The sequence below is a fragment of the Delphinapterus leucas genome, chromosome 20 (assembly GCF_059928025.1).
Source record: "Delphinapterus leucas isolate spDelLeu-1000000601 "Yukka" chromosome 20, BTC_Dleu_Yukka2, whole genome shotgun sequence".
NCBI lineage: Eukaryota > Metazoa > Chordata > Mammalia > Artiodactyla > Monodontidae > Delphinapterus > Delphinapterus leucas.
In genome coordinates this window covers 12722197-12740868 of record NC_143148.1, presented here as the reverse complement: position 1 = coordinate 12740868, position 18672 = coordinate 12722197, and the positions used below count along the sequence as shown (strand labels likewise).

Here is an 18672-nt window from a genome sequence, read left to right as displayed (position 1 = left end):
GCCTCTCAGCCTTCAAAAGGACTGTTCTCACCCAGGTCAAGGCCGTTACCACCACTCCTGGGAGCTATGGTGGAGAGTCAATAAAAGCACAAGTAGGAAAAGGGTTTAGCAGAGTATAACATCTGGAAAGGAGCTAGAATTTCGACCTCGAGGAGGGGCTCCGGGCAGCAACTGTGTAGGAGATGGCGGGGACCTGGGGGCTGCATTTGCCCCACCCCTCAAGCCTCCAGAACCTCCTGTTTCCTCACCTGGAAAATGGAGATGCTAATTTCAGCCCTGCCCTCCTCCCGGTGTTACCTGACCAGGCTCTGTAACCTGGGAAGGGCCTTCAAAATCCTAGCAGAAGTAATAAGAATTACAATTGTTAAGATATCCTGAGGGCTCACCATGTGCCAAGCACTCTTCTTAAATAGTGATAACAGGAAACGTTTACTGCAGGCTTACTGTTACCCCTGCACAGTTATAAGTGCTCTCCAGAAATTAACCCGTTTAACCTTCATGACAACCTATCAGGAGGGAATTATCATCATCCCAGGACACAGATGATGAAATGAGCTCAGAAGAATTGAGAACATGCTCAGAGTCGCACAGGCAGCAAGTGGTAGGGCTGGATTTGAAGCACTGAAGCACTTCAGTACAGCTCTTTACAGAGTTTAGAAACCAGGACAGCAGATTCCCGGATCCTGGCTGGGCCAGGCTGGGGGGCTGGATTCCAGGATGATGCCTGAGAGGACTGAGGGTGGGGCCGGTGGGGAAGGATCGAGGCCCTCAGACTGCCACCGGAGCATTTATTCAGTGCCAGGCACCATTCTAGGAGCTCCTCTTGGATTCATTCATTTAATCCTCATGAAAGCCTGAGGGGGATGTCATTCTGAGCCCATTGCACGGAGGTGAACACTGTGGCCCAAGGTCACACAACTAGAACATGAAAGCACCAGAACTTGCACACATGCCCACTACACCATCCTTGTGCAGGGACCTCAAACACGGGTCCCCTAGTAGCTGTGTCACCCCCTACATGTCTCTCCTGCTGTTTCCTCCCGGCTCCCAGCAGACATTCTGCCCCAGGTTAAAAGATGCCCTGGCTCAACCCTGAGGGGGGACCAAGTTTTATCAGCAAGCCCAGAAACTGCTAGACTGGCTGCCGGCAGAGGTGCTCATGGCAGCCCTAGGCTCCAAGGGTGAGGGGAAGGAAAGGCCCGCCGTTGGCAGGGTCTAGGGCAGGAGCTTTGAGGTGACAGAGACCCTCTCCAGCTTTGGGACCATGAGCAAAGAATTCATTCAAACCCCAGTCTGGCCCCCAAGCGTCTGACAGACCTAGAACAAAGCAATTCCTCCTCTGAGCCCCAATTTCTGACTCTGAAAAATGGACAGAAACACCATATCCACCCCTGGATTCAACTAAACCACTGTTCCAGTTACATGTTGACAAGCGGTTTACTGTGAGGCTAAACCAGGCCAGGAGTTCACGTCCCAGCTCTACCACTTCCACCTTTGAGATGTCGGGCAAATCATTTCACTTCATAGCAAGTGTCTTGGTTTCCTCATCTGTAAAATGGGTATCACACTGCTACCTAGCTCACAGGACTCTATAAAACAGGCATGACCATACCTACCCCATGGGTGTGTTTTGAGATTTAAATGAGGTCATGGGGTACTTCCCTGGTGGTGCAGTGGTTAAGAATCCGCCTGCCAATGCAGGGGACACGGGTTCGAGCCCTGGCCCGGGAAGATCCCACATGCTGCAGAGCAACTAATCCCACGCGCCACAACTACTGAGCCTGCGTTCTAGAGCCCGCGAGCCACAACTACTGAGCCTGCGTGCCACAACTACCAAAGCCTGCACACCTAGAGCCCATGCTCCTCAACAAGAGAAGCCACCGCAATGAGAAGCCCACGCGCCACAACGAAGAGTAGCCCCTGCTCGTCGCAACTAGAGAAAGCCCACGTGTAGAAATGAAGACCCAACGCAACCAAAAATAAATAAATAAATAAATATAAAAGATAAATGAGGTAATGTGTGTAAAAGGCCTGTCACATGCCTGACATACGGTGAACGTTCAATAAAATTCAGTAGGGTTTCCCTGGTGGCGCAGTGGTTGAGAATCTGCCTGCCAATGCAGGGGACACGGGTTCGAGCCCTAGTCCGGGAGGATCCCACATGCTGTGGAGCAACTAGGCCCGTGAGCCACCACTACTGAGCCTGCGCGTCTGGAGCCTGTGCTCCGCAACAAGAGAGGCCGCGATAGTGAGAGGCCTGCACACCGCAATGAAGAGTGGCCCCTGCTTGCCGCAACTGAAGAAAGCCCTCGCACAGAAACGAAGACCCAACACAGCCAAAAATAAATACTAAAAAAAAAATAAATAAAAGAGTGTTGTTTCTAAAAAAATTTTTAAATAAATTAAAATAATAATAATAAAATTCAGTAGCTCTGGAAATGATTTCCCATTCTGTGCCTCAGTTTCCCCTTCTAAAGTGGAGATCATGACAACAGTACACAAAGCTCTAGGCTGTGGGCATTCTGCAAGTTAATCCACGTGAAGCATTCTGAACAGTGTATGGCACACAGAATGCACTCAATAAATATCAGCCATTGGTCTCAAGATTATTGTTTTTACTACTGCTGTTAATCCCATCAGGCAAACCCTCTAAAAGCTGGCAAACCAGAGAAAGAAACCCCTGGCGCAGAGAAATTCTACAGAGCCACCGTGGCCTCACAGAGACTTAGGGACCGTTCTCTCCAGCAACCACAGCCCATGGAAGCCAGGTAGCTACGAAGCTGATGATGTGGGCCAGAGCGACTGTCTGCCCCCTTTGACCACATCACCAGCCCACATTAGCTGGGTCAATCAGGGATTATGGCCAGCCCTCTGGGAACTCCAGACCCAGGACAAAGGTTACCGAGCAAGCCAAGGTCACAGGCTGGCCTGAGGAGCCAAGCTCCCACCCAGCAACCACAGTGAGAAACCAGATTCGTGGGGGATTTGGCCACCCCAAGTCCTTCGCCTCCCTGGGTCAGTGTGGGGCAGGGGCACCACCACCAAGTCCCCTTGGCCTATGCAGAGCGGAACAGCTGGGGAAACAGCACTCAGCCTCACTGCCGCCTAATGGTGAAGCCAACTGTTATCGCCTGGTGGGGAGCGTAAACATGATGAGCGGCTGGACCAAGGAGACACAAACATGTGTCTGGCCTCATGGCCAGGATGGAGGGGCCTGGGGTGGTGCCTGGCCCCTTGGCACCCACCACCAACCACTCTCAGGCCAGAGCTCCGGATGCTTCTCTGACAGAGGAAGAGTAAACAAGGTTCAAGGGCAGACCATGGAAGACCTAATTACACCCAGGCCTCTTGCTGAGCCCAAGTGCCTTCCAAATGAGAGGAAAGGGGTGCTCAGAATTCTAAGGATAAAGATGTCCCAGCCACCCTCCCCTCGGGGAGAAGTGTCCCTCAAAGCACTCCTTCCTCCCAAGTCTTAAGCAGATCCAGGGACACAGATCCTCAAATCCAAGCTCCATACCCCCTTCCCTCCCTAATATGGAGCCGAAAGCTCAGAAAACAAGCGGCTTCTAAGACGTCTCCCCCAACGCCCCAGCCAAAACCACTGGAAGAATTTGCCACAGAAGTGTCCCAACACAACTTAAAATAAGGTTTAATAACATGAAAAGGTTCTAGGGTAGACAGCAGTCCCACTGACCATCCACTTCCCCTCAAAGTCAATAAGAAGTTCAATAAAGGGTGATTCCCCCTCCAGCTCAGCGTAAACCCCCCCAAGCTCCACCCACCAAACACAGGAGGCAGAACCCCCTCCTCATCGCTCGGCATTACAGCGCTCCCAAAGTAACTCCCCTGAACACCCACTCGGGCCCGTCCCCCCGCCGTCCCTCAAAATTATAAACATCACAGCCCTCCTCCTTTGATATACCGCGGCTCTACGTTCTAAGGATGGCTCCCCCCAGGACCTCAGTGGTACAACCCAGAGGGCGCTACCCGGGCCACACTAGATACAGCTCTCTGCCCAGAAGCCCCTACCTCTCTAAGCACACTCTAGGAACTATTTCCACAGCCCCCTACACTTGGTAAGACGCGCCCCCTCAAAGGCTTAGCCTTCGCACACCAGGCGGGCTCTCCCCTCCCAGCCCACTGGCTCAACCCCCAGCTCAGCACGCAGGGGTCTACGCCTCCAGCCCTTCAGTGGTTCGGTCCCCACATTTTGATATGCGCCCCCTGCAGCTTCACTGGTACTGCCCGCCGCCCCCGCCCCCTCGGGGCTAGTCCAACCGCCCCCGCGCAGCCTCCCCAACTCAGTCCCGGAAGGGGGGGGGCTCAAGGACTACGGTCCCCGCCCAGTGGGCACCGGTGGTACGGCCCAGCGCGGCTTTGCTGGGGGTCCGGACGCGACCATCGCGGGGGGGGGGGCGCTTGGGGACAGGCGCTGGCGCACTCACCTGTCACCGGCGGCCGCCCAGCCTCTCTGGCGGGGTTCTACTCCTGCCCATCGCCACGCTACGCTTGATCCCGCTCCTTGTGTTTCTGGCGGCGGCGGCGGCGGCAGCACCAGCAGCAACGCCTTAGCGGAGCCAGGCCCAACGGCTCGCGCGGCGCGGCCCCCCCGCCCCCCCCCCCCAGCCCCCGCTTACCGCCCCCTCCCACCCTCTGGACGGAAATACCGCCTTCTCCCGCCACAAACAGGAACTGACGTGAGAGAGGGAGAAAGGAACTCGAAGAGAGCTAGAGCGCAAGCGCAAGGAAGGGGAGGTGGCCGACTCAGAGAAGGACGCCTGCGTACATTAGGCAAGCTTGAACCGGTGTGGGAAAGGGATGTGCCTCGCACAGGCGCCGGACGGAAAAAAAAAAAAAAAAGAAGATTGCGCAGGCTCAGTAAGACTCTGACGCCCGCTTTCCCTGGAGGCTAGCCGCGATGATATTTCCCGGCAGCCCCTGGTCCTTATTTACATACGCTTTGATCTGGTTTTACTCCGCTCTTGCCTTTAGTTCAGGTTCCGAGGCTCTTAAAGAGCCTTGGAGCGGGCGTTAGGAAGGGTTTCCTTTTCAGTATTTCCTCTCATGGTTGAGCACAGGCACTGAAGGCACCCAAACCCAGCTTTGCATTTCCTTACTGGTGACTGTGGGCAGAAGGCTTTACCATTTTCTGTGCCTCAGTAGCCACATCTGCAAAATGAAAACAATCATAGCTGCGTCCCTGGGCTATTGGGCTATTTTATGTAGACAGAACGGTGTATGTCAATTAGACATGCTATAACTCCAAAATATTAATCCTATCTGCTCATGATATATATATATGCAATTAAATATGGGATATAACTTTTTCACGGGGTAACCTGGGCCTACAAATGCCTTAAAATCGCCCTGGAAAAAAAAGAGCACAGATCCTGGCCCGTGTATTAGCTAGTGTAGTAGACAGCTATGAGACATCCGGATCCCAGTTCCTGCTCTCTCATGGGTTGGGTGGGGCTTCCTACTTTATGAATTTGGGTTCCAGTAATGCCACACAGAAGGCCTGGCTGGGAGTTGAAGAACCCTGGGTCCACCTAAGTCTGCAAGAGTGTCTCAGGCAAAGTCCTCTCAGGGGTGGTAGTTTCCCCAGAGGTAAACCTACTGCTGGAACTAGCCCTCTGCTGGTGGGTCTCCAGCTTGGAACTCTTTGCTCTGTGTTCCTAATTCCTGGTCTTCCCCCATCACACTCTGACCAGAGCCTCCCCCCTTACAACCCTGACCATTTTAGCCTCTCACTGCCTGTTAACAGATCTGTCTTCTCCATTGCACAGTGAGCCCCAAGAGGGAAGAGTCCAGGACTATCTTAGTCATCGCTGTGTACCTAACACTAACCAGCAAAGGTCCTGGCACAGAGTGGGCTCTCGAGGAATATTTGTTTCAAAAAGTAGCCCTTCTGCTCTGATCTAGACTCAAGGTTACTCTGGCCTATTCGATTTACTCCACTCCAGGATGAACAGCTCATAGTCCATTCCCCTACCTCTAAGTCTTCCTGGGCTGGCTCGAATCCCTGCCCCTCCTGGGAAACAGGATGGATTACAAGACACAGAGATATCACTGAACGCTTCTGTGTGCTTGTGTCTGAACTTGTAGGGGCACTAGTAGTAAAGGGTAATGGCTTTCAAACTATTTTAAGACCTAGTAGGAATTCCCTGGTGGCCCAGCGGTTAGGACTGGGCACTTTCACTGCCAAGGGCCCGGGTTCAATCCCTGGTTGGGGAACTAAGATCCCGCAAGCCATGGTGCAATCAAAAAAAAAAAAAAAATACCAAGAACACACAGATGTATACTTACAATCCCGTGAAACAAAAGTGTCACCAAAGGGAACTCCCTGGCGGTCCAGTGGTTAGGACTCTGTGCTCTCACTGCTGAGGGCCTGGGTTCAGTCCCTGGTTGGGGAACTAAGATCCCACAAGCTGTGAGGTGCAGCCAAGGAAAAAAAAAGTGCAACCAAATGCTATTTACCCTATGTATGATGCACTCTGATATTTAATTTTTTTTTCAGTGCTGTTTGAGACCCCACTGAACTAATTTTATGACCCACTAATGGGTTGTGCCTTGCAGTTTGAAAAACACTAGTCTGGGAGCGAACAACACTTACTTGCTTTGGAAATAGACAGGCCCTAGTTCTAATCATGCCTCTCCCGTGTCCTTGTCAAAATAACATCATTTCTCTGAGCCTGCCTTTCCTCGTTGCAAAACAGTAGCAATAGAATTCATTTAGCAGTTATTACAGGCCAGGTTCTGTTCCTGACACAATCTCACCAATGCTATCCTGTTGCTGTCAACACAATCTTGGAGGTTAAGTGGGACAGTATGTTAACGGGCTTGCTCAGGGTCCCAGGACAAGTTAGGGCTGGAGGCGGGATTTGAACCCAGGTAGTCTGATACAAGAGCCTGTGCTTTGAACTCATATCATGCCGGAAAATGAAAAGTAATAGCCCTACTTCTGTCCCTTGTGTTGCTTTGGCAAACCACTTAATTATTGTTTGGGGGTCTCAGTCTTTCAATTTCCACATCAAGGGTGATTGAGGAGAAAATTTCCTAAAACCCCAAATTGCTCTCTACCCTCTAATCTATTCTGTGAACTTCCCGCCTATGACTATAAATATGGGCTGCACAGGCACTTTTCTGGGGAGAAGGGCCCAAAGCTTCTCATCTTTAGTCTGCTCAAAGGCCTCTTGATTCAAAAAAGATGAAGAATCCTGCCCTGAGGGATGGAGAGGGCATCTCCTCAAAGTCCCCTTCTGTCCCCAGGGAGTGGGAATAAGCCCCTAGAGTTCATTTCAACCCTACTCAAAGACTGCGCTCCAATGGTGATGGGGCAAGCTGCCTGGGCCAGCCATAAAGAACCTCCTAGTAGCCCCAGATGGGGAGGCTTCCACTCCACCCGACAAAGTCTGGAGGGGTCTATCCCTGGCAGTGGCTCTGGTAGGGGGGGACCCTCCCTGCTACATGGGTGATCAGGAGATACAAGCAGGAATACTCAGATTTCCCCTTTTTTCATCCTAAGCAGAGCATTTTCAAGGGAGAAAGTCCATAGCATTGATCAGATTCCCAAAGAAGACTGGAACTGTTAAAAAAAAAAAAGTTTTTATTTAAAAGAGTTTCCCACACTATACAGAAATGTTGAAATAGTATCTTTGACGCCGCAGCCAGAAGTTACTAAGCCCCACCCTAGATGCTACTGTGTTGGAAAGATCCTTTTAGAGTCATTTTAAGTGTTTGGCAGTAGTACAGATAAGGGATTCTGTAAATGTTGGTTCCAATTTCCTTTTTATAAAATGTTTTATCGTTCAAAAATTCTAATAGAAGATACCATGCACCATACACATTCAACTTTTTAACACATCACAGATTTCCAAAACGTGTAAGGTGAGGCTAAATGTGCTTTAGTGCAAACCTTGGGATAAAACTTTTTCTACTCTTAAGACTGAACACCTTATCGATCTGCTCTGATCACGTAGATGGCTTCTCATTCCACATGAAATAAAAGCTAAAGCCCTCACCACGGTCTTCAGGGACCTATGTGAGCTGCCCCTATCTTACTAACTTCATCTCAAGCTACTCTCACCCTTGACCACCATATCCTAGACACACTAATCTCTTCTCTGCCCCACCAAAAAGACAAGCTTGTTCCTACCTCAGTGCCTTTGCACTTGCTGTTCCTTTTGCCTGGACTGGTCACCCCCCTGATCCTGATCTTTGCATGACTGACTCCTTCTTGTCTTTCAGAACTCAGTTCAAATCTCATCTCTATAGAGAGGCTTTCCCTGGTCACCCCAAATCCAAAAGAGCCACACTGTCACTTCTTTTCAGCATATTTGAATTCTCTACCTAGCACTTAACACTAAAGAATTTTTAAAAAATGTTTGTAACTGTCTTCCCCCAAAACCAGAACACAAATTTGCCCATGAGGGCAAAGACTTGTCTTGGGCTGTATTCCCAGCATCTAGAACAATGCCTAACACACAGTTGGGACTTGGGGATCGATAAATATTTGTTGACTGAATGTGGTTTTGATTAGGAAAGTTAAAGCTCTGTACTGGGGTGAATTTTACTTCAGGTCTGAACTTGTCTACTCACAAAAAGTTGAACAAATAATAATAATCTCTTAACCTTTATTGACGGATTCCCACATATCAGGCACAGTGCTGGTAACTATATCCATGACCTGAATATGTTCCTGCAGGTAGAAGTCTCTGTAAGGCCTATTTTGCAGAAGTAAACATAGGCCCAGAGAGGGGAAGTCTCTTGCAAAATATCACTTAGCCAGAATGTGGCGCCCAGATCCATTCCCAAAGATGTGTCAGGCCAAGCCCTCATTTTTACCCACAGTACTGGACTTCACCTGCATAAGTCCAGATTTGAGATACAGCAAAATCTCATTTTATGCTAAGCTAAGGTATGTGGATTATTTGAATTGAGAAAAAAATATATTTTTAAGATTTAATTTTATTTATTTTTGGCTGTGTTGGGTCTTCATTGCTGCACACAGGCTTTCTCTAGTTGCGGCGAGCGGGGGTTACTCTTCGTTGTGGTGCGCGGGCTTCTCCTTGCGGTGGCTTCTCTTGTGCGGAGCACGGGCTCCAGGCGTGCGGGCTTCAGTAGTTGTGGCACACGGGCTTAGTCGCTCCGGGGCATGTGGGATCTTCCCGGGCCAGGGCTTGAACCCGTGTCACCTGCAATGGCAGGCGGATTCTTATCCATTGCGCCATCAGGAAAGACCGAAAAATATTTAAAACATAGTTTCCCACATTATTAAGAAAAAATGAGATGATATGAATATCACCTAATTTCTTTTTAGGTTAAATCACTTCACAGCTGCCCAAGGAGACGATTTATAAACTCTATTTGCGCTGTTACCACAAGATGGCACCACGTGAGCTGACCATCCCGGCTGGAACCCAGCTGACTTGCAGGCATCAAGCCTTCCGGGAGAAAGTTGGACCTTTGTGTTGTTATGGAAACATTCACTGTTTAAAAGGAAACTGTGACATAACACCTAAACGCAACACATGATTGGAACTAGATTCTGACCCGGGGATAAAAATGGCAATAATGAATTTTATTGGGACAATTGATGAAATTGGAATATGAACTGGGGTTTAGATAAGAGTACTGTATCCTCATTAAATTTCTTGGTTTTGATGGTTGTACTGTGCTTATGAAACAAAATGTTCCTGTTCTTAGGAAATACACACTGAAGTACTGCGAGGTAAAGGGACGTCATGTTCAACTGAACTCTCACATGGTTCAAAAGCACAGCGTAGAGTCCGCCTGCTGATGAGGCTGCAGCAGTGAGAGGCCCGCGTAGCATAAAAACAAAACAAAAAAAACCACAGTGCGCGCGCGCGTGTGTGTGTGTGTGTGTGTGTGTGTGTGTGTCACGCACTTATGGAGACGGGGAGGGGAGAAGACTGCATTAAATGTGAGGGAGCAGAAAAGGCAGCTCTAGGGGAAAAGTTTGGAAAAATGAATGTAGGTTTATGTGCTCTGAACCCCTGCCTCAACCTGACATTCAAGTCTATGTAAAAGTCAGTCTTGAATTATGCAAGGTTTAGCCAAAATAAAATAGGGAAATAAAATGGCTGCTTCTTCTGATGTGAGCCTGCTAGCCGTCAACACTGGAGGAAAAATTAGAACGTTCCTCAAACAAATCTGATTGTTCTCAATATTTACTTTTAAATACACAAATGGCATAAGTTCAAACTTATAAAACAGGAGCATTCCCTTTGCCCCTGCAGTTTAGCTCCTAGATATTTACCCTGTGGATATGTTCACACGTGAGCAAACAATGGTATATACAAGAGGCGCTGTTTGTGATAGAAAAAGACTTACAAACCACCTAAATGCCCACAATAAGGGGCTGATTCAAAGGTACATCCACACAAGGGAATACTATGCAGTTAGTTTAAAAGGAAGCTCTTTCCAACACGGACATTAAAAGGTGTTTAAGGACTTCCCTGGTGGTGCAGTGGATAAGAATCCGCCTGCCAGTGCAGGGGACACAGGCGTGAGCCCTGATTCGGGAAGATCCCACATGCCGCGGAGCAACTAAGCCCATGCACCACAATTACTGAGCCTGAGCTCTAGAGCCCGCGAGCCACAACTACTGAGTCTCCGTGCCACAACTACTGAAGCCGGAGTGCCTAGAGCCCACGCTCCTCAACAAGAGAAGCCACTGCAATGAGAAGCCCGCGCACCGCAACGAAGAGTAGCCCCCGCTCACCGCAACTAGAGAAAGCCCATGCGCAGCAATGAAGACTCAACGCGGCCAAAAATTAATTAATTAATTTTTAAAAAAGATGTTTACGATTATTAGCCATCAGGGAAGTGCAAATCAAAACCACGGTGATATCATTCCAAACCCACTAGGATGGCAATAATCAAGAAGACAGATAATTAAGTGTTGGCAAGGATATGGAGAAATTGGAACCCTCATACACTACTGGTGGGAAAGTAAAATGGTACAGCCACTTTGCAAAACAGTCCAGCAGTTCCTGAAATGATTAAAAACAGAATTAATTTATGATCCAACAATTCTACTCCTAGGTATATACCCAAGAGAATTGAAAACATATGTCTACACAAAATTTGTACATGAATGTTCATAGCAACATTATTCGTAATAGCCAAAATGTGGAAACAACCCAATGTCCACACAATGCAATATTACTCATCAACAAAAAGAAATGAAGTACTGCCACATGCTACAACACGGATGAACCCTGAAAACCTGCTAAGTGGAAGAAACCAGACACAAAAGGCCACATATTGTATGATTCCATTTATACGAAATGTCCAGAAGAGGAAAATCTATACAGACAGAAAGCAAATTACTGGTTGCCAAGGGCTTGGAGCAGGGGGTGGGGTAGAGTATGAGAGGACTTGGGGATTGATGCTTAAGGAGTGTGGGTGTTTCTTTTCAGGATAATGAAAATATTCTAAACTTGTGGTGACGGACACAACTCTGTGAATAACCAAAAGCCACTGAAGTGTGCATTTTAAATGGGTGAATTGTCACATATGTGAATTATATCTCAATAAAGTGTTTTTCTTAAGTTCTTTATGTACTGATATGAAATGATCTCCAGGATACATATTAAGTAAAAAAAGCAAAGTGTAAAACTATCATATATTCTACCATCTGAGTGAGAAAATATAGTTATGTTTATAAATGAAATGTTTCTGGAAGGACACATAAAACCCCAGTAACACTGGTTGCTCCTGGAGAGGGGAACTGGACGACTGAGGCATCTAGAGTAGGAGAGAGAATTGGTTTTTTTTAACTGGTAATAAATACCAAGAAAGTATTAAAACTTTGAACACAATGAACACCTGTGTGCCCACCACCCAACTTTAAAAACCACTACCATACAGTTGGACCTCATGTGCACCCCTCCAGTCACATCCCATCCCACCCCTGAACTGATCTGCTGTCCTACATTTGGAGTTTATCATTCCCACGCATTTTATACTTTCGTTACACTCTAAGTATGTATAACCAATATGCATTATTTTGCTTTTATTGTTGTTGGCCACGCGGCTTGCGGGATCTGTTCCCCGACCAGGGGCTGAACCTGGGCCACGGCAGTGAAAGCCCAAAATCCTAACCACTAGGCCACCAGGGAACTCCCTATTTTGCATATTTTAAAACTACACATATTCTTCTGTAATTTGCTTTTATCACCCAATGTTTCGCTTTATTCATATTGATATGTACAACTTTAGTTCATTTTCATTGAAGTGTAATATTCCACATCCAATACATAATGTAATACATCCAGTATTGATGTACTGGATTGGCCCAAAAGTTCGTTCAGGGTTTTCCTTGTCATCTTACCAAAACCCGAATGAATTTTTTGGCCAACCCTATATAATTTTCCAAGGTGGCCACAACATGATCTCTCATCCCATATGCTCTTCTTACAATGAGACACTGACATTCCTGTCACTGAGAAGTAAGGCCTATGGTCCCTCTTGAATCTAGGTGGGCTAGTGACTATGGCAGAAGTGAAGCAATGTGAGTGACTTCCAATGCTAGGTTAGAAAAGGCAATACAGTTTTCCCTGAGTCTCTTGAGAAGCTTGCTCTTTGAACCCAGCTGCCATGTTGTAACGAAGCCCAGGCCACATGCAGGCATTCTGGCTGATAGCCCACACTCAGGTTTTATCTAAGTGCCAGTATTGGTTAACCACCAGACAACTGGGGAAGCTTTCAAGAGGACGCCAGCCCCAGCCAAGATCTTACAGCAAGCGCATGAGAGCGCCCAAGTTACAACAGTCTAATTGCGCAAGTCAGCACCCAGAGCCGTAAGAGATACTGATTATTGATCTGAGCCACTAAGTATTGAGGTGATTCACTATGCATTAGATAATTAGAACATCTGTGTCACAATCTGCCCATTCTCCAGCAGATGGATATTTGGGTTGTTTCCAAGTTTTTTATGGCATTACAACAGTGATCTTATGAACATTCTGATACATGTCCTGTGTGCATGTGTAAGCTCCTCCAGAAGGGTAGTTACTGGGTTGGAGAATATGTCATCTTCAATTACACTACAACCTATCAAACTATTTTCCAAAATGGTTGATACCAACTTACATTCCAACAGCAGTACAGATGCTCCTATTACTCCAAATCTTCCCCAACACTTGAGACTTTAATTTTTTTTGCTAGTCTTTTGCCCAGTAGGGCACAAAACAGTCTTACTGTATATATCCTTTTGTACCTTTGAATTTTGTGTTGTTTGCATGAATTAATGCAAAATAAACATTTAAATGTATGCTAATAAATTACTGCTTTTCTGTTTTAAGCATGTTTTATATATTGGGGTTCCCCCGTTACTTTTTTTCTTTTTTGGCCATACCACGTCTCTCATTATCCAGCAGGCTAGCCCAGGCTCATCTACACAGTGGTGGCTGCAGGGTTCCCAAAAGCAGCACAGGACGGCAGGCCCCAGTGCACAAAGCACCCCTTAAGCCCTATCAACTTAGCAAAACACTTATTTTATACTTCCTAGGTGGTGGTCCATATTAGCTCTTAGCATCCCCTGATCTGCTTCCTCCAGGGGTCTCCAATTAGAGGAGTCCAACTGCTCTTAATTCCTTTTTGGAATGGGGTGATATATGTATAAGTAAATCAACTGAAGAGTGCCAATAATCTTGGGGGAGAACCTCATTCAGTTCTGCTAGTGACCCAATAACAGTGTCTGCACTAAAGTGATATGATTGGAGTTCTTCAAATTCACCCCTGAATCGACCCCACCTTTCTCCATTGCAGCACTACTTGTAATAACAAGGAACTGGAAACAACCTGAATTCCCTTCCAAAAAGGATTGGGTAAGTAAGCTAGGCCGTTAATGTGCGTGTGTGCTCGACTGTGTGTTCCTCTTGTATGTATGTGTGAATGTATGTGTGTGTGTGTACACGCGCACGCACGCACACACATCTCTGGAAGGCTTATCCAAGACACTGGTAACACTAGTGGCCTCTGAGGAGTGGACTGGGGAGCTAGGAGACTTGGGAAGAGACTTTTCACCATGAAGCCCTTTGTATCTTGGCATTTTGCACCATGTGTATGTATTATTTATGCTCAAATACGTTTCACAGAACCAGAGAAAAAATAACGCACCCCTGTGGGCCACAGCTGTTTGGGCTGGTTTGGAGGAAACGCCATATCAAATGAGTGGGACACTGGCACTCTGGAGCGGCTGGCTAGGAGGCCAAGGAGGTGTCCAGCTCCACCCTGTCTGGCAGCCGGTGACAGGATGGGCATGGCCCTCAAGGCCCGAGGTCTCCCAGAGCTGCAAATGCTCCCTAGGGTAAGTTGGTGGGGGCGGGGTAACATGTACACACAGACAACTATAGCAAGTCCAAAACCACTCTCCTATGACCCTACCCTCCCCTTTCCAAAAGGGCCTTGTCTCAAATCTGCAGTTGAGGCAGCACAGGGCAGGGGCTAAAGGGCGAGGCTCCTGGCCACCTCCCTGATGGCAAGCCCAGGGCTGCCACTTCCCAGCTGGTGAGGCCTTCAGCAGTTCGTTCCCCTCTGCGCCTCTGGAAGGAGGCAAGAGTGACTCGACTAACCTCATCAGCTTTTCGTGAGAAGTGAGCTATACATGCTTTTATATCATTTCAGTTCCTATTACACATCAAGAAATCACCCCGTGCTCTTAAATTTAGTAACTGGAACTCTTCCAGTTAACCCTGGCAGTTGCTAAAATTATCCATGAAGTGGAACTCAAGGAAATTACTGGTGGCGGGCGGAGGGGGGGCGGGGGGGGCGGTAAAAAGAAGAGTTGAAGATCAGCAAGAAACCTGTGTATATGTGTGAGCGCCCCCTTGTGGCCCTGACAGAAAAGGGCGGCCTCTGGAATCTTCTTGACATTGCTGTCCTTTGCCGTCCTTCTGAGGTCCAGAAGGTCCACGAGGGTCTGGCCTGGGCCTCACCAGGAAAGGGGTCTATGGGTCCTCCCTCTACCACTCTACCACTGCCCCTCATACTGAAGTCCGGCTCCTCACACCACAGGCCCAGTGCTTGGGATGCCGCCTGACACACAGTAGCCTCCCCAAATGACATTACTAAAAACCTAAAAATAAGTGGATGATCACTTACGAAGACAAAAACAGGTCTGGAGATGGATAATGGTAGTGGTTATACGACAATATGAAGGTACTTAATGCCACTGAACAGTACGCTGAAAAACGGTTCAAACGGTAAGTTCTGTGTTATGTATATCTTACCACAATGAAAACAAACAAAAAAAATGGATGAGTTCTAATCTCAGCTTTACCTGCAGTGAGTTCTCCTCCAAACCCCTTGCCCACTCCTTGGTAATCTCCTTATCAGATCCTGTTCTCTACATGGGAAAAGGGCTCCAACTCCCTTCTGGGTCCCCTCCTCTCTCTATACCCTTTTCCAGCTGGTATCGCCAGGCCCTCGGCTTTGAACACGGCTGTACTCTGAGCACCCCCCAAGCTGTTGCCCCAGCAGCCTGCTCACCTCTCAGTCAACGCCTGACAGCTGAGCGCCCTCCCGCCCCAGCCGGCTCCACAAACAGCACCTTCCTCTAGATGCTCAAGTCCTCCATCTAGGTGTGATCCAGCCCCTCCCCTTGCCCCAATTTCCAATCCACCCGTGTGGAGAGTCCTGCTGCCCCTTCCGAAGCGCACCCAAGGTCCACCCACTGCCTCCCCCACCCACCGTCTCTCCCCACGCTGCCTCCCCGCCTCCGCCCCTGCCCTGCCGGCAACTTGTCCTCCTCACGGTGGCCCAAGCAATCTTCGTAAAAGGCAACTCAGATCATCACTTGCCTGCTTTAAACCCTCCCAGACTCCTCAGCACTCTTGGGAGGACGTCCAAATGCCTCCGGCCCCTCACTCACCTGCCAGCCACGCTGGTGTTCTCCGTGTTCACTGTCCCGCCTCAGAGCTGTGGCCCTGGCTGTTTCCTCTGCCTGAACTGCACACAGGCCACCCTACAGGTCACCTCCTCTGAAAGGCCTTCTTGCCCCAAACATCTAAGAGGCCCTGCAGTCACCCTTCCAATTCTTTGGGCACCCCCTGACCAGTACACTTAAAAATGGTTCAAATGGCAAATTGTGGTTTACTGATTACCGCCTGTCTCCCTGGCTAGAGAGGTCGGCCACGCGGGAAGAGACTTGTCTGCCTTGCTCGTGGATGGATCCCCAGCTCCTAGAACAGGCCTGGCACAGAGCAGGTGCTGTGCAGTGGTGAGTAGGTAAACGGTCAAATCCACAGGCACCCACACAAATGAAGCCTGCAGTCTGGAAAGCCATCCACAGGCAGAGTGGCAGAAACAGGGGAAATCTGTGGAAGGGGAGGGCAGAGGGACAGAAGCCCTGCGCGTTGCCGAGGGGAGGAGGAGGCCCAACTAGATGATGACCATGACCGTGACTCCCTTCACCTCGGGGCCTGCAGCAAAAACACGGCCCACCTATGTATGTGGGGAGCTTGACCCTCAGAGACGAGGCCCAACCCTTCGTGGGTGCCCCGCCCACACTGTGCTTCATGCAGAAAAACAGTCCTGCGACTCGCCCTGAAGCAGGGGAGGGAAACAGTCTGAAAGTCACAAAAATATATTAAAATAGCTGTTTTCTCCTCTCGGTGCTGGCTTCCCTTCTTAGTGCCCCTTACCCGCCACCCGCCACCGACTTTCAGGGAAAAAGATGCCCAGGCAGGTGCCCCAGCTGCAGCCTGGGGTCTGGGGAGGTCCCTCCAGCCTAGGAGTGACGGCGGCTAACAGTCTCTACAGGCTCGACGCCACCGCCGCCGACGAGGGGGCCGCTGGGAGGCCGGAGGTGCAGGAGGGTCAGGCAGGACGCAGCGGACAGTCGGGCCTTGCCACAGGGACAGAAAACAGAAAAGAAATGAACAGAGTGAAGAGACGGAGAGAGAGGAGTCAAAGCATCGGGGGGAGGGGGCAGAGGAGGGAGGGAAGTGAGGAAGCCAGGGGGTGGGGGATACGGGAGCCCCTTCAGACGACACCCACCCTGGGGGACAGGGAGGCCCGGAGCCGGGGTTTGAGGCAGCAGATGGGGAATGGAGGACAGGAAAAGGGCACTTGGCACTTGGAGAGGCAGAAAAGTGTGTCCTGCCAAGGCCACGGTCAGAGAGGAGAGAACAGAGGACGCGAGAGAAGGGAAAGTCCCAGAGCGGCAAGGCCGGGCCTCAATGACCGTCTCAGACTCAGAAACACCGGGCGAATCCCCAGGAAGCTCAGGCTGGCGGAATGCCTGAGGGAGACAAGCAGTGTCACCCGGCAGCCGGCAGGGGGCGTGCGCGCGCCCTCGCTGAAGACTCTGATGGAGCCTGGAGGCTGGAGAGGGGCCTGCGCCCCGCCCTTGGGCTAGAAGGTCCTGCGGCCCAGTCTTTTGAACACGCTCACAGTGCCCGCGTGGTCCATCTGGGCACCAAGGCCCTCGCTGGAGCTGCTCCCCCGGGGCCCCACCAGAGTCCTCTTAATGGTGACCTTGACCTCAGCCGAGGACTTACTCTTGGTGCTCGTGACCTGGCTGTCCTGGGCCTCCGGCACGAGGGCAGCCTTGCCCAGTCTCTGGATGATGCTGACTTTGGATAGGGACTCCGGCTTCCTCTCGAGCCCAGGTCGTGAGGAAAATGCCAGGCGCCGCAGCGTTGGGGCAGCGGCCGTTGCCACCGAGCTTGTGGCCTTGGCTTTGACAGTTAGTGCGGGCTGGGGACTGGCTTTGGCTGGGGCCCGGCCTAGCTTCTTCAGGACCCCGGCATACTGCAGGACAGAGCTGCTGCTGTCGTTGTCACTGTCCCAAGCCAGATCCTCGTCGGTCTCTGGGGTGGCCCCCAGGCGGCTGAAGACCCCTGTGGGCTGTGGAGGTCAGAGACAGGACAAGTGAGTCACTTAGTCGCTCAACATGCATTCACAGAGAGCTGCCTCATCTGTGCCTACGTCATGGGGCTCACAGTCAGGAAAAACACCCATCGGTGATGCACTAGACAGTGATCAGAGTCATGAGAGGGCAAGCCCAGGGAGCTGGAGGAGGCCAGGAGAGGAAGGCTCCCTGGAGAGGGACATCAGAGATGAGATCTGAAAGCCGAGTGGAAGTGAGTCGAATAAAGAGGGAGCGGGAGGGGAGGAGAAAGGGAAGACCATTTGCAAAGGTCTACAGGCGAACGTGAGAGAAAAGGCAAATTTGGTCATTCGCTCCACAGACATTCTCTGAGTCCCAGGTCAATACCTGGCCCTGTGTTGGGCAGTGCTGGGGACCCAGTGGTGACCAAGACAGGCCTGGTCCTGCTCTCAGGGGGCTCACAGTCCAGTGGGGAAAACAGACCCAGCATCGGATACAGCACAAGTAATTCTCTAATCACGAGAGGGAATTCCCTGGAGGTTCAGTGGTTAGGACTCCGCGCTCTCACTGCCAAGGGCCCAGGCTCAATCCCTGGGAATTAAGATCCCGTGAGCCTTAATTAGTGTTCTTGGGAGGAGGGGGGAGCGCTGGAGAGCAGGGTACAGGGAGGCCTCATCTCCTCTCAGAGTTCAGGACAGCCTTCTCTGAGGCATCAACGTTTAAGAGAGTAAAGAGTGCCGTCTAAGTCCCCAAGACAGGAATAAGAATCGTATTTACGGCACACTCACTACGTGCGAAGCTCTTTCCAT

At 49.9% G+C, this 18672-nt stretch overlaps 2 protein-coding genes across 7 annotated transcripts in view; both read right to left on the bottom strand.

Annotated features, from left to right (window-relative positions):
* Positions 1-4625, bottom strand: part of AKT2 (AKT serine/threonine kinase 2) — a 51928-nt gene extending 47303 nt beyond the window's left edge. The window contains exon 1 of the mRNA XM_089902827.1: positions 4446-4625. The gene's annotated coding sequence lies outside the window, so the exon portion shown is untranslated. The remainder of the gene's footprint in view (positions 1-4445) is intronic.
* Positions 4626-4851: 226 nt separating this feature from the next.
* The window catches only part of C20H19orf47 (chromosome 20 C19orf47 homolog), a 31505-nt gene continuing 17684 nt past the window's right edge, over positions 4852-18672 (bottom strand). For 5 of the 6 annotated variants that reach the window (XM_022585638.3, XM_022585639.2, XM_089902830.1 and 2 more), the window contains one exon: positions 17085-17880. In XM_022585638.3, the coding sequence (XP_022441346.2) occupies positions 17386-17880 (495 nt within the window). In that variant the 3' untranslated portion in view covers positions 17085-17385. Of the gene's footprint in view, positions 9195-17084; positions 17881-18672 lie in introns of those variants that run through there. The other variant, XM_089902831.1, reaches the window with a different exon arrangement.